At 42.2% G+C, this 23,981-nt stretch overlaps 1 protein-coding gene across 2 annotated transcripts in view; it reads left to right on the top strand.

Moving 5' to 3' along the window:
- The window catches only part of bsnb (bassoon (presynaptic cytomatrix protein) b), a 97,066-nt gene that overhangs the window by 23,093 nt on the left and 49,992 nt on the right, over nt 1–23,981 (top strand). For both annotated transcript variants that reach the window (XM_059538311.1, XM_059538310.1), the window contains exon 3: nt 18,853–19,656. In XM_059538311.1, coding sequence (XP_059394294.1) covers nt 18,853–19,656 — 804 coding nt within the window. The remainder of the gene's footprint in view (nt 1–18,852; nt 19,657–23,981) is intronic.

The following is a 23,981-nucleotide window of genomic DNA, read 5'->3' as shown; positions in this document are numbered from 1 at the left end:
TGGCTCTGAATGTATCACGTCTTCTGGTATTGATGCTATCTTGTGGATTTATCATGAGACTGACAGCGGAAACTGAGTGTAGGGCCATCTGGGCTACAACACACTCATCACAGCACAAACACAAAGAATACACACACACACCGCCACGGCCCTAGAGATTTCATGCTATTTTTCCATCATTACACAAATTTGCCCAGACAGCATTTGCGTGTAATTTGGGTTCCATATGTAATCCTAAATATATACACCATATGTATTTTTCAAGCACATGGATGAAGGCTTTTATAATTTTCTGACATCTGGATTTCATTCGATTTTTCCATCATTACATAAATGTGCCTAGGCAGCATTTGTGCATTATTTGGTTACCACATTCAATATTAAATAAATATATGCATCATATGCAGATTTTAAGTGCATGGATGGCATCTTTTATAATTTTCTGACATTATATATTATATTACACCTTTAGATATCTAAAAACAAATCATTGATAGTTAGTAGTGCTTTCTACAGCAAATTTAGTATGTGATTTATGTGAAGTATGTTATTTAAATAATTATAATAATTAGCCTTCAGTTTTCATAGTTTATTTATTTATTTATTAAGTTTTCATTTATTTTAGTTTGGTCACTGTTTTGTTAGTTGCCAAGACAACATTTATAATTTTAACCCCCCCCCCCCCCATATTTCTTCATTTTTTTTAAGTTTAGACCATTTTTTTTTTTTTTTTATTATGGCAAATTTTTATTCAGTATTATTTTATTTTATTTTTATATAGGGGGACTGAATTAAAAAAAAAATTACTACCAGACTTAATAAATCAGCAATCAGACACAGAGTTTTCATTTTAACTGATGATAAAGCAGGTGGAAAAATCCCTTAGGTTTATGCAGTTTTGCATGAGCAGGCAGAAATTCCACAATTAGTTTTTTCAGTTTGTTATTTTTATACAGTTTGAGATATACAGAATATTTTGTTTTTGTGTGTGTTAGTGAGACAAGTAATGAGCCTTGATGCATTCATTTTCACTATGCATTCACACAAATTGGTGAACCTGATAGCACAAAAAGCCCTACTGTTTGGTCTTTTTCCTAAAAAGGAACAGGAAGTGTGTTTGTCTGCTGACGGATTATGATATTAATATGAGTCAAATACTTTAATCACCTCAGGCTATCACCTTTCTTTCCCTTTTTAGCTGAGTCATATCAAACAGCACATGGTAAAATTGGATCAGAAGTGCTTGAGTTGATATCGAACCGATGTGTGAAATGACTGCCGGTCTCTGAGGGCTGAGAGAGAATGCATTGCTCACCATGCAAACATGATTAATCAAACAACAGAGTACTGTGCTTTTCTTCTTAGTGGCACAGTGTCTCGCTGCCTTTCCAAGACAATAGAATCTGTCATGCGTTAAAGAGACGGACGCCCCACTTTTGCCACTAATGCACAAAATATGCATTGATGTGCAAACTGTGCAGTAATAAAAATAGTTTCTGAGAAATAGGCTTTTCCACACTAAATGTTGTTTCTGTGAGTTTGATAATAGGAAAACACCCTTTGAATGTTTCACATAGCACAGATGTCTTTGCTAGATGTCTTTTCGATTACCTGAAGGTTACTTCTCAATCGCGTGGAATATTGTAGCCTTTGTCAACTATGCTAAATTCACGAAATTACGGAAATTACCATAATTACGAGATGACAATTCATAGAGTTTAGTCAGAGCTGTTTATGTCCTTGGATTCTGAACTTATTTGTTTCTATGCCAATGATCGTGACACAGATTAAGATATCATTATGTGGGTGGCTAGCCAGCTGTTTTGTGCTAGCTTAGCTAGTGGTTAAGCATAGTTTTATTCTGAATGAGTATTTTTATATGATGATGATGATTATAGTAGTTGTGGTTATCAAATTGCTAAATTTATTAAGTAATGTAAATGTATTATTAATTACTTATTGTATTATACTACTAAGCAATGTAAATATGTTTTTAACAATAACATTTTTATAATAAAACTATTTCTAATAATAATAAGATAATAATAGCTGTTTTTTTAACTACTAAATTTACAATACTGAAGGCATGAACATTTTGTATGATTTTTGTATTTAATTAATTATTACTGTTATTATTATTATTATTATTATTATTATTATCACTATCATTATTATTTAACTACCAATTTAATTATTTGATGCAATATTTTATTTAATAATAATAATTTATTATTATTATTATTTTGATACCAATTCCATTATTTGATCCAATAATTTAATAATAATAATAATATATTATTATTATTATTATTATTATTATTATTATAATTAAATATTAACTACCTATTGTATTAAACTATTAAGCAATGTAAAAAAATAGTTTTGATTCAATGATGGTTTAATAATAATAATAATAATAATAATAATAATAATAATAATAATAATAATAATAATAATAGATATTATTATAAATTTACTCAATGTATTATACTGAAGAGATATAAAACAATTGTGTACTTTTTATCAAATGATTTAGGAAAATAAGTATTTAATAATTCAATAACTAATAAAATGCAATAGTTTTTTAATAATTTAATAATTTACTACTACTACTACTGCTACATTTACAATTGCTCAGTATTATTATTATTGTTTGCATTATAGACGGTTTCAACGGCCACAACATAAACAAACGTTACTGCGCATGCGCGCTTTTTTGGACCTAACTTAACTTCCGGTAGACTTCCAAATAGAATCAATAACAACAGCCAAGTCCCTCTAGAGTAGATATTTTTTGATAACAAACAAAATATGTTTGCCGCGTGAATCAGGCGGACTTAATGAAAATGCAAATTCATTCTTTGGCAGCAGGAGATGTTTTAAAGCATAGACATAAAGCGCGAGAAATAGAGGTTTCCCCAGTAACAGCTGTAAACAAAGCAGAGCTGGTACGCTCACTGTCACAGTGTCTGGGTTGTGTTCCCTGGGTTTCCACTAGGTGTCCTCAGTTCCCACGGTGTTTATCATATTATCACTTCCTGTCTCCTTATTTGGTCACCTTCCTCCTTGTTTAGTTAATTGATTGTTCGTCATCTTGCCTTGCTTGCCTTGCCTTGGTGCCCGATGCTGTTCCGGAGGCCGAGGCGGTGCCCGATGCCGAGGCGGTGCCCGATGCCGTTCCGGAGGCCGAGGCGGTGCCCGATGCCGTTCTGGAGGCCGAGGCGGTGCCCGACGCCGTTCCGGAGGCCGAGGCGGTGCCCGACGCCGTTCCGGAGGCCGAGGCGGTGCCCGATGCCGATGCGGTTCCGGAGGCCGAGGCGGTACCCGATGCCGATGCGGTTCCGGAGGGCGAGGCGGTACCCGATGCCGATGCGGTTCCGGAGGCCGAGGCGGTACCCGATGCCGATGCGGTTCCGGAGGCCGAGGCGATACCCGATGCCGATGCGGTTCCGGAGGCAGAGGCGGTACCCGATGCCGATGCGGTTCCGGAGGCCGAGGCGGTGCCCGATGCCGATGCTGTTCCGGAGGCCGAGGCGGTGCCCGATGCTGTTCCGGAGGCCGAGGCGGTGCCCGATGCCGATGCGGTGCCCGATGCCGAGGCGGTGCCCGATGGCGATGCTGTTCCGGAGGCCGAGGCGGTGCCCGATGCCGATGCTGTGCCCGATGCTGTTCCGGAGGCCGAGGCGGTGCCCGATGCCGATGCTGTGCCCGATGCTGTTCCGGAGGCCGAGGCGGTGCCCGATGCCGATGCTGTTCCGGAGGCCGAGGCGGAGGCCGAGGCGGTGCCCGATGCTGTTCCGGAGGCCGAGGCGGTGCCCGATGCTGTTCCGGAGGCCGAGGTGGTGCCCGATGCCGAGGCGGTGCCCGAGGCCGCTCCCGATGCGGTGCCCGAGACCGGTCTAGAGTCAGGGCTAGTTCCTGTTGACCTTCCAGAGTCGAGTCAGGTTCCAGTTGACCCTCCGGAGTCGAGTCAGGTGCCAGTTGACCCTCCGGAATCGAGTCAGGTGCCAGTGAACTCTCCAGAGTCAGGGCTAGTCACCGCTGATCCTCCAGAGTCAGGGCTAGTCACCGCTGATCCTCCAGAGTCAGGGCTAGTCACCGCTGATCCTCCAGAGTCAGGGCTAGTCACCGCTGATCCTCCAGAGTCAGGGCTAGTCACCGCTGATCCTCCAGAGTCAGGGCTAGTCACCGCTGATCCTCCAGAGTCAGGGCTAGTCACCGCTGATCCTCCTGAGTCAGGGCTAGTCACCGCTGATCCTCCTGAGTCAGGGCTAGTCACCGCTGATCCTCCTGAGTCAGGGCTAGTCACCGCGGATCCTCCAGAGACTAGGCTGGTCACCGCGGATCCTCCAGAGACTAGGCTGGTCACCGTTGACCTTTCAGAGTCAAGTCAAGTCACCGGTGATCTTCAAGGACTGAGTCAAGTCACCGGTGATCTTCAAGGACTGAGTCAAGTCACCGGTGGTCTTCAAGGACTGAGTCAAGTCACCGGTGGTCTTCAAGGACTGAGTCAAGTCACCGGTGGTCTTCAAGGACTGAGTCAAGTCACCGGTGGTCTTCAAGGACTGAGTCAAGTCACCTCTGATCTTCAAGGACTGAGTCAAGTCACCTCTGATCTTCATGAACAAAGGCAAGTCACCATTGATCTTCATGAGCAAATGCAAGTCACCAATGATCTTCATGAGCAGTGTCAGGCCAGCACCAATCTTCTGGAGTCCAGTAAGGACACCAGGGGATCACCAGAGTTTCGTTGTCCCATTGATCCAGCCGCACGGAGGTCTGCTCCGCCTTGGGGGGCTCTGGTCCTGACCACATGGCTGTGGTGGTCTTCTGCTCCGCCCTGGGGGCCTTCCGCCCTGACCACACGGTTGTGGGGGTCTTCCGCTCCGCCCTGGAGGACTCTGGCTTCGTCCACAAGGACGTGGTGGTCTTCTGCTCCGCCCTGGGGGCCTTCCGCCCTGACCACACGGTTGTGGGGGTCTTCCGCTCCGCCCTGGAGGACTCTGGCTTCGTCCACAAGGACGTGGTGGTCTTCTGCTCCGCCCTGGGGGGCTTCTGTCCTGACCACACGGTTGTGGTGGTCTTCTGCTCCGCCCTGGGAGGCTTCCGCCCTGACCACACGGTTGTGGTGGTCCTCTGCTCCGCCCTGGGGGACTCCAGTCTCCACCAAACGGACGGTGTGGTCTTCTGCCCCGCCCTGGAGGGGCTTCATGTTGTTTTTTGTTTTTGTGTTCACTCCTGTCCCTGTTCCTCTCTGTGAGCCTGGCCCTCCGTCCCTCCCCCTGAACCTCCTCCGGTCCTCCTCCCTCCTGGTCTCTCTGTTTTGTGTCTGTCTTGGGGCGTCTGGGAGCCGCTCCGTAGAAGGGGGGTACTGTCACAGTGTCTGGGTTGTGTTCCCTGGGTTTCCACTAGGTGTCCTCAGTTCCCACGGTGTTTATCATATTATCACTTCCTGTCTCCTTATTTGGTCACCTTCCTCCTTGTTTAGTTAATTGATTGTTCCCCACCTGTCTCCTGTTTCCCCATTATCCTTTTGTGTATTTATACCTGGTCTGTCTGAGTCTTAGTGACGGAGTCCTTGTTTAATGTTGAGGTTATTTCATGTCCGTCATCTTGCCTTGCTTGCCTTGCCTTGCCTTGTCTTCGTGTCTTGTATATTTGGATATTCTGGTTTTGACCCTGCCTGGACTGTTTACCCCTTTGGATTACCCTTTAAATAAATATCATACCCGCACTTGGTTCTATCTCCGTGCCTCATTGGATCCCTGCCGTGACAGCTCACACGCTGTTTTTATCAGGCATATAACACGCAAGTCTTCCTTCAGAAAGACAGCGATATAAAAACGCCTGTGCCTCGTTTTGATATTTAAACATATAAATGTAAGGAATTATTATTATTAAACATGCAGTACGTAACGTTACTCATGTTTATTCAGCGAAGCATTTTTGAAAATCGATCAGTTTTAAAATTGTGGCGAGTCTCCAAAAATAAATAAATGTATGGGAAACACATCCCGCAGCACAACCACCTGAGCCCAACTTCAGTGTACTCATCACCTTGACTTTAACTGCGTTTGTAGAAGGCACTGCAGCCAGACCGATATACACAACACAGACCGGAAGTTAACTTAGGTCCAGGCGCGTGCGCCCGATGAAACCGTCTATACTGAAGCAATGCATGAATTGTTTTAATTGAATGATTATTTAAAAAATAATGATTTTTATAACTGCTACTACTGCTACTACTTATTATTATTACCATTCTGATTGTATTATACTGGTCATGTAAAAAAAAAAATGCATGAATAATTTTTTGATCAATTTAGCACTGTATGTATGTCCCTAACAATGGAGCTGTCATAAAATTCAATGTATATAACTTGCAATTACGCATCCAACTAAGACATGAAAACCTTACAGCCACAAACTCGTAATTATGGTAATTCCAACATGACGTGAGTGCAGCTATAGCTTAGCATTTGGATTTCCTCCTGAGAGTTCAGTTTTCTCATTACTTTGTTATTATGATCATTATTACTCACAAAAACATTTCTCTTGCAACATGTCACATTCATTACAGCAAACTGATGTAGTTTTTAATCATCTCTAAACAACTCAATTATAAGCTACACATCAAGTTTACACTGTGGTGCTCAGCAAATAAGGGTTCTACATCATTAGCACATTTCCATTAATGGGCTTCATATGTGCTTCATATGCTCTGATAAGCTGTCAGTTTGGTCTAATGCTTGCACAGAAGAATTAATTTATGAATCTGGTGCCCGTTGAGACGGAAGTGATGCTGTGTTGTGTTCTTGTGTGGTGTTTATAGAGATATTTAAAGTATTTGGGGGCCTTCAGAATGCTCTTTTGATGTGTCTCGTCCCAGTTTCGGCTCGGTGCTTCGCTGCTGTGGTTTGTTGTTAGGAAACTGCAGCATTCAGTCTGTGTCTCAACCGCTTTAGTCTGGAAACAGGCAGCAGTTCACCTCCTCTATCTGTCTCTCTGCTCTTATGCCAAAGAATGCTGTCGACACGACTGTCTGTGCAGCTGGTGTGTCTCTAGTTCATGCTTAAAAGGTTCATACTCAACAATTCGAAGTCTTCTCAAGTCATACAATTTTTGATTTGACTGGCTAAAATTTAATTTTGTTGTTCTATTGACATGTTAATTCAAGAACTGCCATGTCCAGATCATTGAGTCAGCGAGTTGAATAAATAATCCAGTTGAATTTTGAGAATCTTATTAGCTAGTTCATTGACAAGAATTGACTCAAAAGAACAATTTTTGTTTTGATTCTCAAATTTAAATCATTGGCTCAGTTTATTGGTTGACAGCATTTCTCACTCTTTACTCACTCATTACTCACCCTCATGTTGTTCCAAACCTGTAAAACCTTCGTTCATCTTCTGAACACAAATTAAGATATTTTGATGAATTCTGAGAGCTCTCCGACGCTCCTATAGAGAACGTCTAAGGTTACGTATGTAACCCTGGTTCCTCGAAGGAACGAGACGATGCGTCGAGAACGTTTGGGGAACGCGTCCAGCGTGACGTCTCTGAATAATGTGTATAATCAGTCCAAAGGAAGGGCGAGACATCATAGGCGGGTGACGTCAGAGACCAGGAAGCATAAAGCATGAGCAGCGAAGCCGGAAATCAGCCTCAAAGGATGAAGCAAGCACCAGCCAGAGATGCCGGAAGTGTGGCACTGCGACGCAGCGTCTCGTTCCTTCGAGGAAGCAGGGTTACATACGTAACCTTAGAAGTTCCTATTCAGGAACTCGAGCTGCTAAGCGGTGGAGGCCTCAGCCTCAGCCTCAGCGAACCATGGAGGAAACATGTAACCAGAGGGTTTCTGCCCACTGACTGGCCACCGAGAGGGGCGCGGTAGGCCACCATGGCCGCCACGTAGACCTTCAGGGTGTAGTGGGTCAACCCTGCGGAGAGCCTGCAGGAACTCCAGCACTGTACCATACGGGCAGTTAACTGGGTCGAGCTGGCGGTCTCTGCACCAAGAAGTGAAAAGCTTCCACTTCAAGGCATACAGTTTCCTCATTGAGGGAGCTCTGGATTGGAGAACGGTCTTACAACCTCGGTTGAGAGACCGGAAGCTAAGAGTTGTGCCTCCTCAGAGACAGCACCTACAGCCTCTAAGCTCCATGCGGGGGCGCACCCTCCGCCTGCGAGAGGAGATCTCTCGTGACGGGAACCACCCATGGAGTGCCGTCAAAAAGAGAAATCAGGCCCAGGAACCATACCCGGCCCGTCCAGAACGGGGCTACTAACAGCAGCCGGACTCCGTCCTGGCGCACTCTCTCCAGAACTCCCGAGAGCAGAGCAATCGGGGGAAAAATGTATAGATGAAGCCTCGGCCGTGTCTGTACCATGGCGTCCAGCCCCAGTGGAGCTGGATGAGTCAGAGGAAGCCAGAGGGGACAGTGCGATGTCTCTCGAGTCGCACACAGATCCACCCGAGTCTGGCCAACATCTCTAACTCTGCTTCATCACCTCAGTGTGAAGCCGCCATTCCCCAGGCCTTGGCCCCTGCCTCAACAGGATGTCTGCTCCCATACTAAGATGCCCAGGAATGTGAACTGCTCTGAGCGAGAGGAATTCGTCATGGGCCCACACAAGGATCTGGTACGCTAGTTGTATAAACGGCGTGAGTGCAGACCTCCTTGGCGGTTGATGTAAGAGACCACCGCTGTGTTGTCGGTGCGCACCAACACATTGCGACCTCTTAGGTCTGGAAGAAAATAACGAAGTGCACGAAGCACGGCCAGCATCTCCAGGCAGTTGATGTGCCATGTCAGATGGCGACCACTCCACAGACCGTGGGCAGGGTGGCCTCTCATGTCCGCACCCCAGCCGGTGAGGGACGCGTCTGTCGCTAGCATCCCGTGGCGACAAGGAGCTCCCAGCACCGGGCCCTGAGACAAGAACTAAGGCTTCCTCCACAAATCCAAGGCACGTAGGCAGCGCCGCGTGACCTTTAGCATGCGAAGTGGGTTTCCCTTCAGGGAGAACCCCTTGGTCTCGAGCCACCACTGTAGGGGTCTCATGTACAGCAGGCCAATAGTATTCACGTTGGACGCAGCTGCCATCAGACCCAGCAATCTCCGTGACTGCTTGATAGTGAGTGACCGGCCTTCTCTCACTCTCGCGACTGCAGTGAGGATCGACTTGATCTGAGCAGGTGACATACGTGCCTGCATCGTGGTCGAATCCCACACCATGCCCAGATAAGTGGTTCTCTGAACTGGAGAAAGCACACTTTTCTTGGCGTTAAGTATTAACCCCAGCTCTTTCATGAGCGAGAACGACATCTCAGTGCAGAACCGTCATCTGCTCAGATTGAGCTGATATCAACCAATCGTCAATGTGGTTGAGTCGTGAAAGTGTGGGGTGAGAGTGCAAGGCCAGAGGAAGATCCGTATTGGTAGGCTTTTGCCCCCAAAAGCAAACCTCAGGAACTTCCGATGAAGAAGGATGGAGATAAGTGCATCTTTTGATAGATCGTGACACACCAGTCCTCGGACTTGGCCTTTGCAGGCGTGCTGAACTTCAGTCCCCTGACTGAGAGGTTCAAAAAGCACAGATCTAGAAAAGGACACAACACCTCATCCTTAGTTGGAACAGTGAAGTACCGGCTGTAGGACTGGACTCTGCAACCCAAGGAGGGACCACATCGATGGTCTCCGTCCTCAGAGAGAGTCTACTTCTGTTCCATTACCAGAGCCTGCTTGGGACCCACCAGAACTGGATTCTGTGGCCTCTCACTAGAGTGTGCAGGACCCACTGAGACAGCCAAACTAGCTGCTCTGGAAACCTCCCAGGAGGTCACGAGCCTCTTAGCACCGCAACGTTTCCTGGTGGTAACTGAGAGAAGCGCTCGCTGGAGACCGCTGTGCCCTGGAACACCGGCAGGGTTGGCAGATCGATCTCCTGAGGGCACTTAGGAGAGACGGGCACCGTGTAATGCGGGGTATATTGCTCTTCCCCAGAGGGGCCTGCCCTCCGAGGTCCTGAGCCGCAGCTTCAGGACTCTCGTAGCTAAAGTCTCCTAAAAACGAGGGTCCTCAGACCCACGTCGTCTGCTAGGAAGACTAGACCAGAGCCTGCTCGGGGCAGGACCCCGTGAAGTACACTTGGCAGGGGCTCCCACACTGCCATGTGACCTCCTAAGGGAACCAGTCTCGCGAGACTGGCCTCTGGTGTGCCTAGAGTCAATAGCTCGGTGTCCTGAAGCGGCGGCTCCGTAGAGGTAGCGAGCATCTCAGCACCGCTACGTTTCCGGGCGGTAACTGAGAGAAGCGCTCGCTGGAGACCGCTGCACCCTGGAACACCGGCAGGGTTGGCAGATCGATCTCCTGAGGGCACTGAGGAGAGACGGGCACCATGTAATGCGGTGTACACCACTCTTCCCCAGAGGGAGCTGGCCCTCAAAACGTCCTAGGCCTTACGCGTCAGGACGTTATGATGAAGGCTATCCAGCGAAAACAACGGTCCGTAGAACTGCTTTCCACTAGAAGCCTTCGGCCTGGGAGAGCCACTCTGACTCTAGTGTCTGCGGAGTACAAAAGTGACACCCCCGGCACGAGGGGCTGGAACATGGTTGGGGCTGCTCCGCCCAGCAGCCCCTGACCGCCTCAACCTCCTCAGAGGAAGAGCGGTACACACGTGTTCTCACATAAGAAATTACATCCCTAGAGCCCCTGCACATTTAACTTCACATAGTCAGATAAATATTAATATATAGTAGTCAACATCCAGATGAGTCAACACGGTCTGGTGTAGAAAAAAAACTCACATAAAGATGAAACAATGTAATACACGCGCTGCCTCAGCAGCGTGCATGTCTGTTTTTTTTTTTTTATATATGCTACTCAGTCACACAGAAAACATCAATCTCCTCAGAGAAAGATGAATGCTGCAGCGAGCTCTGCCTCCGAGGACGAAGAAACCACAGCACGGATTTTAAAGCCTCGAGACCGAGCTCTAGATCTAGAGAACACGGGTGAAGACAGGACGAGCCGTCTCCAACCCGTTCGCCAGATCATGTGCGATTCCTGCGAACGCGGTCGCCCCCGTGCCCCAGCGCGACCGCAACCGCAAGATCGCATGCACGGATACACTCCTCAGAGCGTGCCCAGCGAGAGAGCATGCAGCAGCAGCAGCGAGCTGTCTCAGAGGGCGAAAAAATCGCAGCGCTGGTTTCCAAGCCTCGAGAACGAGCTCTAGATCTAGTAAACACGGGTGGAGATAGGACGAGCCGTCTCCAACCTGTCCACCAGATCATGTGCGATTCCCGCTATCGCGGTCGCCACCGTGCATCAGCCCCAGCGCGACCGCGACCGCAAGATCGCATGCACGGACACACTCCTCGGAGCGTGCCCGGCGAGAGTGTGTCCCTACCTTTTCTTTTTTTTTTTTTGGGCAGGGAAAACACACAGCCTGAACGCTGCCTACTCTCGCACAAAACTTCTCTTGATTGAAGCTTTGACAATGGAGTTTATCAGTTGACAAACGACACTAAATAAGACTCACAAACAGATAGTGACTGACACACACACAGAGCGCTTGCTGAAGACACAAGGCTGATTTCCGGCTTCGCCGCTCATTCTTTATGCTTCCTGGTCTCTGACGTCACCCGCCTATGACGTCTCGCCCTTCCTTTGGACTGATTATACACATTATTCAGAGACGTCACGCTGGACGCGTTCCCCCAAACGTTCTCGACGCAGCTTGAGTTCCTTCGAACTCAACTTCCTTGTTGTCTATGGGAGGGTCAGAGAGCTCTTGGATTTCATCAAAAATATCTTAATTTGTGGTCCGAAGATGAAGGAAGGTCTTGCAGGTTTGGAACAACATGAGGGTGAGTGATTAATAAAAATACAAAATAAAAAACATTTTTGGGTGAACTTTCACTTTAAATCAACAAAAATTGAATTAAATTTTAGTCTGTCTGTTATGTGCATGGAAAAGAGCTCACGAGTCAGCGAGTTGAATGAATCGTCCACTTGGGTTTGTGAACTGAATCAACTGTTCATTGACAAGAATCAACCGAAAAATATAATGTCTTCACAGTTCTTATCAAATTCACGTGATTTTGTAATAGCAGTTCTCAAAGAAAAGGAATTATTTCGGGTATGACTGAATTATATGTAACAGTCATATTCTGTTTCAATTGTTCTATTTGAAAAAAACATTGATGCATTGTTAATAATCTAGAAGTGTATCGTTAGTATGAGCAAAATAGCAATATTTCATGTTTTAAATATCACTGTTGATATCAAATGCCGGTATATAGTTAGACTGAATAGTTAGTATTCAGCTCAGTGTCTTTAAGAGATTCTCCTCTTCTCGTGGATTCTCTCTCACACACCAGCTGACTAATCAATACCTCGGGTGCTGCACCATCATTTAGGTGTAAATCAGTGGAAGCAGTGTGTGTGTATGTGTGAATGCACTCTGAGAGATATTAGCATAAAACTGTACACATTTAGTTTCTCATAAATTACATGCCATCTTCACACATACATAGGCACACATAAAAATATGCTTATTTAAATATGCGCAAATCCTGCACATCCGTGTGAAATTCCCAGTTGAATGCAGGATATTGTCAGACTTACACGGCTAACGTTGTAAATGTTAAGCAGTATCTATTTATATGTATAGACATAAATTTAAATTGTATTTATTTACCAAGGTATATGATGTCACACTTGTCTGTGTGTGAAGACGTTGCGCAGCGCAAATCCGTGAATGAATGTTCTGAAGTGAGGTAAACTTGAATAGACTCACTTCTAACAATCAATTATCTTAATCAGATGTGTTAACAAAGAGAGACATGCAAAATATTCAGAGCTGGGGGGCACGAATACTGGAACTGAGAACTGCTGCTATAAACACTTTATGGATGCTGTTATTATTTTTTTTAAACTCTGTTGATCTTGATGTGTTCTATACCATATTATTATTTTTTTTTTTCTTAATCTTAAATTTTTATGCAGCTATTTCATACATTGACAGTTCAAAGTATGTACATCTGTCAAGCTCCAGATCCAGAAATAGTGCCCTGATATACCACCCCAGATTTTAAAAAAAGATTTATTTAGGGTTTTTTGTGTTTATTTGATAAGACAGTTAGATAGGAACAAAAGCTGGAGAGAGGGGGGGGGGGCAAGGGAAAGGGAAAGGTTCACAAGCGGGGACTTGAAAACACGAAACATCTGAAGAGCAACAGTGCTTCATGTCGACACGCTGCCCATGAGGCTGTCGGCACCGACTGTCACACCAGATTTGACATTCAATCTGGTCATTGGTCATTCGTTCTAGCCATTGGTTCTTTATTCATTTTCTCACACAAAGGTATTGGTCATATGAAACACATTAATGGTGTTTTTTTTTGGAGCTTGAGATATGCACAAAAATCGCTCTGTAGAATAAAACAGCAGAGAAATGGGAAATAAAGGTAGAGCAGAAATGGAGAGAAAATACCAGAGCAGATTGGCTCAGGTGACACAAACAAATTGGACTCTGACTGCTGCCCTGTCCTTTAATATATTTTTTTATTTTTTATTTTTTTTATTTGATAGGGACAATGCTCATTGATCAACAGACAAGTTACTTGCTGTAAACAAGCCAGAGTTAGCTACAAGTGCTAGTTTCCATCTGTTGTCCCTAGCCAGATCTTAACAGGCACCCTAAAATACAAAAGTCAATAAAGATACACTAAAATACAGTAGCAATGTAATAAATACAGCAGAAATTTTAAAACAATATGGGCATACTCTCAAACAGACAATATGTTGTTCACATCATCAACCCTCAACTTAATTACAGTATAAAGTAGATACAGTATATGAACAAATAATAAAAAATATACATACATACATACATACATACACATATACACACACATATATATATACATATATATACATACACATACACATACATATATATATACACATACACACATACATACATGTTCATAAACTTAAACATTTGGTGTATGGTTACAATTATAATTATCCCTAATCCAAGATTTAAGCTGGTTTTTAAAAGAGGAGAGACTATTACACTCCCTTAACTCATTGGGTAGGCTATTCCAAAAAATTGTAGCTCTGACAGAAAAGGCTGTATTTCCAATCCTACTTTTTCTATATTGAACTATGCAGTCCCCTCTGGTGGTTGCTCTGGTTACTCTATTGACCCTATCTTTCTGTTTTATAAACTGGCACAGTGGTGGTGGAGCAAGCCCACGGAGTACCTTAAAGACAAGACATGCGTCAGCAAAGTGTCTGAAGTTTTCAAAGCTAAACATATTGTGTTTTTTGATTATGTGACAATGATGATAGCTATTAGCCTTACAGTCCAATGTCTTTAATGCCTGTTTATAGAGTGACTCCAATGGTTGCAATGTTGTTTTATTGGCTTGCGACCAGCTTGTTAAACAATAAGAAAAATGTGATAAGATCATCGCATGCAAGAAAAGCTTTGCAGCCTTCAATGGTAGATATGATCTTATATGCTTAAAATTTGCAAGATTAAATTTAACAATATTGGCAACCTTTTTTGTATGCTTTTTAAAGGAGAGTTGTGAGTCTAGGATGATTCCCAGATATTTAAAGTCAGATACCACTCTAACCTTATCTTGGTTAACAATTACCTCAGGGTCATAAGTCACAGTAGTTTGTTTTGTAAAATACATACATACTGTTTTACTTATGTTCAGATGTAAGCATGAATTAGTTAGCCATATGGATACCTTGCTCATGGCCTCAGTCAGTTGGTGTGCAGCTTGTTGTTTATTTTTAGCATGCACGTAGAGGACTGACTGTATGACTGACAAACATTTCTAGAGACATCATCACCAACTAATGCTCAGGCTCAAAGTTTGACCTGATGACCATCACTCAAACCCTTGCTGTCAAAATAAAGTATTTGCATTTACACTGCAGATTTTCAGCAAAGAATCACTCAATATCTGAACTGCCAGTTGAATTCACAAATTGCCATACTGTAGGCATCAAAAGGGCACAGATTATTTCTCAGGCCTTTTTAAAAATTTACAGCGATTAAATTAAAGGTTATGAATTATTGTGTTCAAGTTGAATCCTTAAAGAGTGTTTGGAGTTAATAATTGTAAGAACAATGATCACCTGTGACATGTCTGTCTATGAGAAATCTGCTCATTATCTTTCTTTATAACCCAGAAGCTCATGCAAGCGAGAACATTTACTCACAAACCTAATTTCTGGAACAGCCATTAAGTTATTATATTTCAGTAGTTGCTATTTGTTTTGTTAAATGGATTAAAAAAAAAAGAAAAGTACTGTGATGCAGATAATGGGTAATTGAAAACCGTTTGTGCATGTGTGTTTTTGTGTATGTGCAAATGCTATTGAGAAGATAAATGATCTTCAGTACTGTGTCAGTACCATGGTACAGTGAAATATCAGATGGTAAGGCTGTGGCTCATTTGTCAATAACTGACCAGTTGGATTCATTTCTTGATCTAGATATGTCCGATCTAGATATGCCAATACTAGTATGCAGAGCTATTGGCATTGTATTGAAACAATACCACTGTCTTATACTGTAGCTTAATAATTATTTATTGATGGCAAATAAGGCATACATAAACATTACTGGTTTATCAATGTACTGTACACCACCGTTCTCTTAATATATTCTAAAATGTAATTTATTCTTCTGATGCAAAGCTGAATTTTAAGCATCATTACGCCAGTCTTCAGAGTCTCATGATCCTTCAGAAATCATTCCAATATGTTGATTTGCTGCTCAAGAAACATTTCTAATTGAAATTGAATACAGTTTTGCTGCTTAATATATTTGTGGAATCCAGGATGCCATTTTACAGGGTTTTTTGATGAATAAGAAGTACTATAAAAGAACCGTGAATTTCTTTACTGTCAGTTTTTATCAATTTAATACATCCTTTATTAATTTCTTTTATAAACCTGATCTTGCCGGACACATACTTAGTGTATATTGGTCTAGCAATAAAATTTACTATATATTGTACCATGTCAGCTTTTCAGTATGTGTTTGCACATGGTTGTTTTTCTTGTTGGGGTGAACTGTTGGTGAAGGGAGTTTGCCATGTGTTTGTATGGTCAATAATGAGACATGCTGTCATGATGTCAGTGGATGTTATATGAGGACTGATGTGGTATTGACAGGTGTCAGTTATCACACCTAACCCAATGTGACAGCCATCTAATCTTAACCTGAGACTGAGACAAACCTGTGTTTGTGTCATAAAACTCATTCACACATTCACCTTGACCAGAAAGAGATGTTTGTTTGACTGTCCTTGAGAAATAGTAATAAGATATATTACAATTCCTCTTAAAAAAAATTATTTTTTACCCTTAGTCCTAACTAAGCGTTATTCAACAAGAGTTAGAAAATACATTATTAACATATGATTTTTTTTTCTCTTCTGCCTGGTTAGCACCACCCTCATTGATCCAATGTCCTCCAATGTTCAACGGCTTTTACTAAACATAAAATACAGAACTGGACAATTTTGTACCTTTAGGTCACACTGAAACATGTCTGAATGCCATTGCTTTAGATGCCAAGTGGCATCAGCAAAAAAATCATGCTAAACTTATTCTTAAACAAACCGTGTTTTGCCTTTCTTTCAGCTTGAGGCATCAATATCCTTCAGTGTTAAGTATTTATGTTATTGCTCTTTTGTTTATTACTCCACCTCTGGCACAATTTGGCATAAATTTAATACTGTTTTATCAGCATCTATTACAATCATGGGCCTCTAAGCTTTGGTAGAAGGCTGTTTAGCACACATTTGTCTGTGTCCTCTCCTAGCTGTAAAGGGAAACCCTCCAAGAGTAACCAGTGTCATATCGTGTCCGTCAAGCTGTCAGATGTTACAGTTTTGTAAGATATGATTTGTCGGTCAGTTATATTAATTCCGGTATGTCAGCTTTCATGTCTGAACATGTCAGTTCCAAATATCCAAATAGACAGACACTTGCTATTATAATCAGCATCAAACTCCTTGTTTGGTTATAGTCCATTCATGAAGTCAGATTTTCTGACCGGACATCAGTTGCGCCTTTTGATCCTATTAGTGAATCCTATTTATCCGGTGCCGCATGTCACATCTCTGTCATAGATTATGATGTAATTGTGCTTGCTCTGCCAGTTAGGTAGTTAGCACTGTTGATGTGGACTCATTTCCTGTTCCAGTGGTCTAAAGAGCAGTTATATTGCTTAGGGCTGTCACTTTTAGTTCGAAAATCGATTGCACAATCGATCGGACCAACCAAAAAAAGTTTCTAAAATGAAAATAGGCAATCGATTTTAACCAAATATGTACACTATTAATTTTAAAAGAATTAAACAATTATAAAATATAGATGTAACAAAACTCACAAACAAGCAGAAAAAGAAAATGAATTCCGAAAGTGCAGTATGCCTTGCGAAAGCTAGACAGAAAATACCAGACCCAGTGATGTCGAAAGCGACCTCTTATGCTGCGTTCACACCAAATGCGAATAGAGCGTCTGGCGCGAATGATTTCAATGTTAAGTCAATGTAACGACGAGTTTATGCGCGTCTTGAGGTCTCACGGCGCGGTATACGCGTATTAACCTCATTAGCGCATCTAATTACAGGAGATTCTGAGTTATGAAAAGGACCATTGCAAGTTGACAGCGACCGGCTTTTGTGATGGAAATTGGCAGTAATACCCCCACCTTGCGCAGCTGTACCTGAGTGTCCCTAGGACATCAGCCTAGTGCCGCCTAGCCTAAGTGTCGGTTACGTTCAATAAAAAAAAACACACATGGCCTGTTCTCAAGTCCATTTGAAGTTTAACTGTTTTTTTAAATGGATTAAATCATTATTTAAAATAATCTTGGAGATTTTCGAATTGCCTAAATCATAAATGCAGCCTGGTTGAAGCCTGCAGTGATGTTTTTCTTTTGTTATTGCAGCCCTCCCCTCTGCATATATATTTTTTCGAGAATGTTTTTGTAAAACTTGCCACAAAGTTGTTTGTAGCACATTGGTGGGTGGATGCTAGGCGATTTCTAGGTGGTTTCTAACTAAAAAGAGCACAGCCAAAGCCCTGGATGTGTTCAATTCTGTAGTGGTAAGCCTTATACCCTATTCCCTTGAAAGACTTTTCCTTTGAATGTAAGAGTTTCCATGGTTTGAAAGGCATGTCTATCAATAATTTTTACCCCTTGCTAGTACCTTGAAAGATATCATTTATAATGTTTGGAACACAGTATATATGGTACTCTGGTCTCTTGGTATGATTGTAGTCCAGGAGTGTCCAATCCTGCTCCTGAAGGTCCAACTTATTGGAGAGTTTAGCTCCAACTCTAATAAACATGCCTCAACCAGCTAAGCAAGGTCTTCAGGGTTACTCAAAATTTACAGGCAGATTTATTGGAGAAGCTTGGATGAAGACTCTGAAAGGAGGCCCTCCAAGAAGCTTAACCAGCTAATCAAGGTCTTCAGGGTAACTTGAAACTGTAAGGCAGGTTTATTGGTGAAGGTTGTAGCTAAAAGAATGGGTACCCCAATCTTTTACCTTCAGTGTACCTGGAAGTCTCTGGGATTTTTCCCACTCTGTATTAGTTAACAGCTGGTGAGATTGTAAGACAAATATAAGCAGTAACACAAGTCACTGATATGTCTTGTATTCTAAGTTTACGTTCTTTTCTTCTCCTTCCAATCCTCTTCATTTTTCACATTGATATTCTTCATTATGTGAAATTAATGAGTAATCTTTTGATCTAATTGCATAGTCAGTAAATGGTTCATTGTCTTTCCCAGGTGCAGGAGTGGTTGTGTCTGAACTGTCAAATGCAGAGGGCATTGGGGATGGATATGGAGACACCACGGTCGAAAAGCCAACAGCAGATCCACTCACCTTCCCAGCCCAGCAAACCTCCTCCCCAGACTGTATCCCAACCCACACCGCCCCCACAGACCCAGCCCCAACCCCAACCCCAACCCCAACCTCAACCTCAACCTCAACCTCAACCTCAACCTCAGTCCCAGCCTCCCCCAGAAGCTAAGAAGCAGACCATCCCTCAAGCTGCCCCTCAAAGCAAACCCCCAGCTCCAGGTGCTATTCCTCTTCCAGGCATGGCCAAAGCCCCATCCCAGCCTGACCTATCCCGCTCGGGCCCCGGATTCCCATCTCAAGGACCGCGACAAGACCAAACTCGCAGTGCCGGAAGTTCCCCATCCCGTCAACCTCCTCCACCAGAACAGCCCTTCGGAAAACTCTTCGGTTTCGGCGCTTCTCTCTTGAACCAGGCCAGCAGTTTGATGTCTGTGGATCCGGTGCAAACTGCACCACCGGTCCAACCACCTTCCTCCCCCAAGCCCCCGCAGAAACAGCCGGGACCCCCTGGACCTGGTCCAGGTCCTGCAGCGGGTGCTAAACCCACAGCCCAGCCAGGTCCACCACGACAGGAAGTTTCTTCAAAGCCCAAAGTGTTCTGTCCACTGTGTAAGACTGAGCTAAACATTGGAGATCCAGCCAAGAGCCCAAACTACAACCTCTGCACCGAGTGCCACACCCAAGTTTGCAACATGTGCGGATTCAACCCCACACCTCACCTGACCGAGGTAAGATAAGACTTTTATCTGGATGATTGTGCATTTTTGGAAAGTCTGAACTTTTCAGGTCCTTGGTATTGAATCTCTGATGGCATCATTTGCAGCAGCTCAAAGTCTCATTGTTTTCTCTAGGATTATTCTTTGACAGGTTTTCCAGAATTGTTCTTTGGCAGGTTTTCATCTGAAACTAATTGGCTTTCAGTGTCACTAAAAATTTTTCACAAAAAATTTTTTTTTACATTTACTTACCCCCATATCATCCAAGATCTTCATGTCTTCAAGATGTTTTGAGGAAAACATTCAAGGATTTTTCCCCTTATAGTGAATGTCAATGGCGGCAAACGGGTTGAAGGTCCAAATTGCAGTTTCAATGCAGCTCCCTTCCTTGCAGAGGAGGCGAGTAGCAAAACAATCAGTCATTTTATAAAAAAAAAGCATATTTATATACTTTTTAACCACAAATGCTTGTCTTGCACTAGCTCTGCAATGTGCATGAGTGTCCTCACGTATTACGTAATCAAGTTGGAAAGGTTATGCGTGACATATTAAGAGTTGCATTTTTTTCCCATTCAAATCTATACGAGTGACACATCTTGGGTATTCTATTCGCTTGTTAAGTCTGACGTCACGTAGCAGCGCTTCCAGCGCTCTATCAGTTACCACGAGAAAACAACAAAAGGTGGTAATATAAACTCACAATGTGATAGAATACTAGCGAAAAAGTTATAATCTTAACCTTTAACTCCATACCAAAGTCCCAGATAGCCAGACAATGAAAATATAAATATAAAAATATATATAAAAATTATTTGTGTTTGGGACACTGTGAGCACGGAGACTGTAGTGTATACCGTAAGTTTGAAAGCGTTTAGCTTAAATTATTAATATGAATAAACAGTGCTCATAAACGGCTGCTGAGGTCGTATTCTCAAGTGAAGCGAGTTGAGGCCTGGACCCAGAAACAGCGCTTCTTACGTCATCACTTAACAACAGGATAGTCTTTGCTATGACCACCAGAACTATTTCTTATGTATGGTTAAATTTCATTGGGTCAGTTTTTTTGTTAAGTTCAATGGTTTTGTAAAAGTGTATAAGGTCAGCATTGTTGTGGTGTTACTGTTGTCAGACTAGTCTTTAGTTCCTGCTGCTGTACCAGGTTGTTTTGTGCAAATTGATTTACAGATACAATGTTGGCCAAGGGTTATTTTGGGAAATGAAATGGAGGCATATTATGATACAGCTCTCAGTTATCAAAATCATTGATTACATAATGATATTGTACATAATATCATGTTAAGATGGTAATATGCTACTTAAAGAGGGCAGATTATCTCTAAAATTGTTTATTGATTGTATTACAAATAAGGTCTATCTAAACATAATATTTTAAAAATAGCTTTTAGACGCAGTAGTTTGCAAGGTATCAATGTGGCTCAAAAAAAAAAAAAACTAACTAATATTAATATAAAAAACTAATATTTCATTAAAATGTCACCAAGACATAATATTCAAACTTAAATTCTTAACCACAGTGTTTTTGTTAATGAGAACCTCTCAGATATTGTGACCTGGTCACTTAAAGGTGTTATGTCAGTTTATAAGAGTCTCTTAATGGAAATGTATTCTTGGGAAAAGTGAGGTTTTGTGCCACAAAATATAATGAGATTCAGAAACAAGAAGCTTCCAAAGGACTGTTTAAGTTAGTCGATAGACTTGTTTGTTTTTTATTTTATGCAAGCCTTCTGGGTCAAATATGGATCAATAGATTATCACACATGACATTTTGCATTTGAAAGCAAAGGGAGATTGTGGTCACAGTATGTGATTATTCATATTTCAAGGGTTTCTGATTGCATTGTGTGCAAACAATTTTTTATACTAAATAATTTAAAAGTTTATATTTTTGACTTGTGTTTTTCTTGGAAGTTGTGCAGCTCTGAAAAAACTGAAAGAATGTATTTGGGTGCATTTTCCAATAGCTTATTGATATCTTTATGTGGATATGCATCAAATTGAGAGACTTTCCAGACCCTCATCTGTTTTCTACACTTTCAGTCTGTGAAGAGTGACCTTGGTCTAAGTATTTCCGAAAACTCCTTCACGTTTGTATTACCTGTCCGGATTTCTTTGAAGTTGCTTACCACCATCGAGCTAAAATCCATCAAATGGCTCGCTGCCACTAAGGTTAACAGAACATTAGTGGACAGACGGTTTCATTTCCTTCCAATAAAGTAACGATCCTCATGCAAATTATTCTCATTGATCGCTTTGACTTAATTCAGAGGCCAACTAAGTTGATCCTGCCCTGTTAGGTGTCCTGAAAAGTTCTGTCATGACAGAAAGAAAAGCTGGGAGAATTTTTCATCAAGAAAGCATGGGGGTCGGGTAACTTTTGAGGTCTGGTACAAATTATGACATAGAAAAATACAAAAATACATAGGCTATAGGCTCATATGGTTTAATCATTAAAAGATTGCGATCTCGATTCAAACACACTCAATCTTATTGCTATGACGATGATCCCACTACGTATATTGAACATTTGAAATCACATCAGAATATTTAAATATGCTTTCGCGCAGCAGCTGATCCAGAGAGAGCAACGCTCACAGGTAAGCTTTATGTTTGAAACAGCTTCACAAACAGTCTACACAGTAGGTTACATTTTGGTGTTGCAAACATGAAATAGGCCTACCAATAACAAAACTATTGGGATAAAAGTTTATAGTCCAGATACAGCTGATGTTACGGCAACCGCATTCAAAATGAGAAACTGACCTTTGGAATTCATTACACTTCAAATAAAGATTGTAGGCCTGTTTGTTACATTATGCCAGTATGCATTTGATGTCTAATTCATTAAATCAAGAGTTTTGTTCAAAAACGATTGAATCCACTTCATTTATTTCAATTTTTATTTTTTTTAATGTTTTTTTTTATTTTTATCATTTTAGACTCATTTATAACAATAAATAAAACATTTTGTAAGAAACCTAAGTTAATTATCCTATATATTGTTTTGTTTTTGTCTAATGTTTTGTTTTCAGAATCGTGGGAGAACCATGATTTCTATTCTAAAAATCAATTATCCAGAGTCATAGCTTAAAGGAACATTTGCTAGCACCCTTAGAGTTAAACAGTTGAGTTTTACCGTTTTTGAATCCATTCAGCCCTGGAGGGCCACTATCCTGCAGAGTTTAGCTCCAACCCTAATTAAACACACCTGAACAAGGCAATCAGTGTTTTCGGGATTACTAGATAGATACAGGCGGGTGAGTTTTTATGAGGGCTGAAGCTAAACTCTGCAGGATATTGGCCCTCCAGGACCAGAGTGGCCTATCCCTGGTGTACTAAGATCGATGGAAAATGATGATATGATCTAGGAACTATACTCTCATATGGCTAGGAACTATACTCTCATTCCTGCGTAATATTCAAGGAACTTTGCTACTGTATCATGGGTACAGCACTGGGCATTAAAATGGTGCCCAGCTACTTTGTGTAGTTGCAGAGTTGTTGGGGACTATTTACAGGTGCTGCATAATATCATTGCATTCACGTCGGTCATAGTACACGATGTAACTACAGAAGAGTCCAGTTTTAAACAGAAAAAATATAGAAACTCTATATTTAACGACGGTCTAATCAGATTCAATGATCTATGCTAAGCTAAGCTAAAAGTGCTACTGCCAGACCCGGAGATCGGCTGAATGGATTCAAAAATGGTGAAAAAAAAACTGTTTAACTCTAGGGGAGTCATACAAAGAGGAGTGTTCCTTTAAAAAATTATATCTGGCATCTAACAAACAGCCTACTATTACTGTTTCTAATAGCCTATTAAAATGTAGACTAGGATTTAAAATGTACAATCTTACAGACTTTATGTAGTAAAACTACAAGGATTTGGTACATTTATAATACATTACAGTGCTGCGAAGTTCTGCAAACCAACCCCAGTCCCTCCTCCCCCTTTTGGAATGTTACGCGAACCATGATAGGGATAAATATGCAAACCAGGCCTGATTGAATGATGGCAGTAATAACAAGCTTTCAGGGAAGTATTGCATTGTTTTATGAGCTCACTCATTCTTTACATAGATACAGCTGTCACGAAGAGAGTGTGAAGTCATTGTTACTGGAAAATCTTAAGAGAATATCATCTGTTGTCTTTCTTATGATTATACGTTGTAAAATTTAACATAAAAGGGCATGTGCAACCTATTTTACTTTACTGTTTAGATTTAAAGTTGACTATAAAGGATTTAGGCAGCAGTTTCTTCTTTGTCTTATGTTGTATGTCTCTTCTGACCTTTTCTGCTGGCTAGTTTGACCCA

The sequence above is a fragment of the Carassius carassius genome, chromosome 44 (genome assembly GCF_963082965.1).
Source record: "Carassius carassius chromosome 44, fCarCar2.1, whole genome shotgun sequence".
Taxonomy (NCBI): Eukaryota; Metazoa; Chordata; class Actinopteri; order Cypriniformes; family Cyprinidae; genus Carassius; species Carassius carassius.
This window is presented reverse-complemented; position numbering and strand designations above follow the sequence as displayed.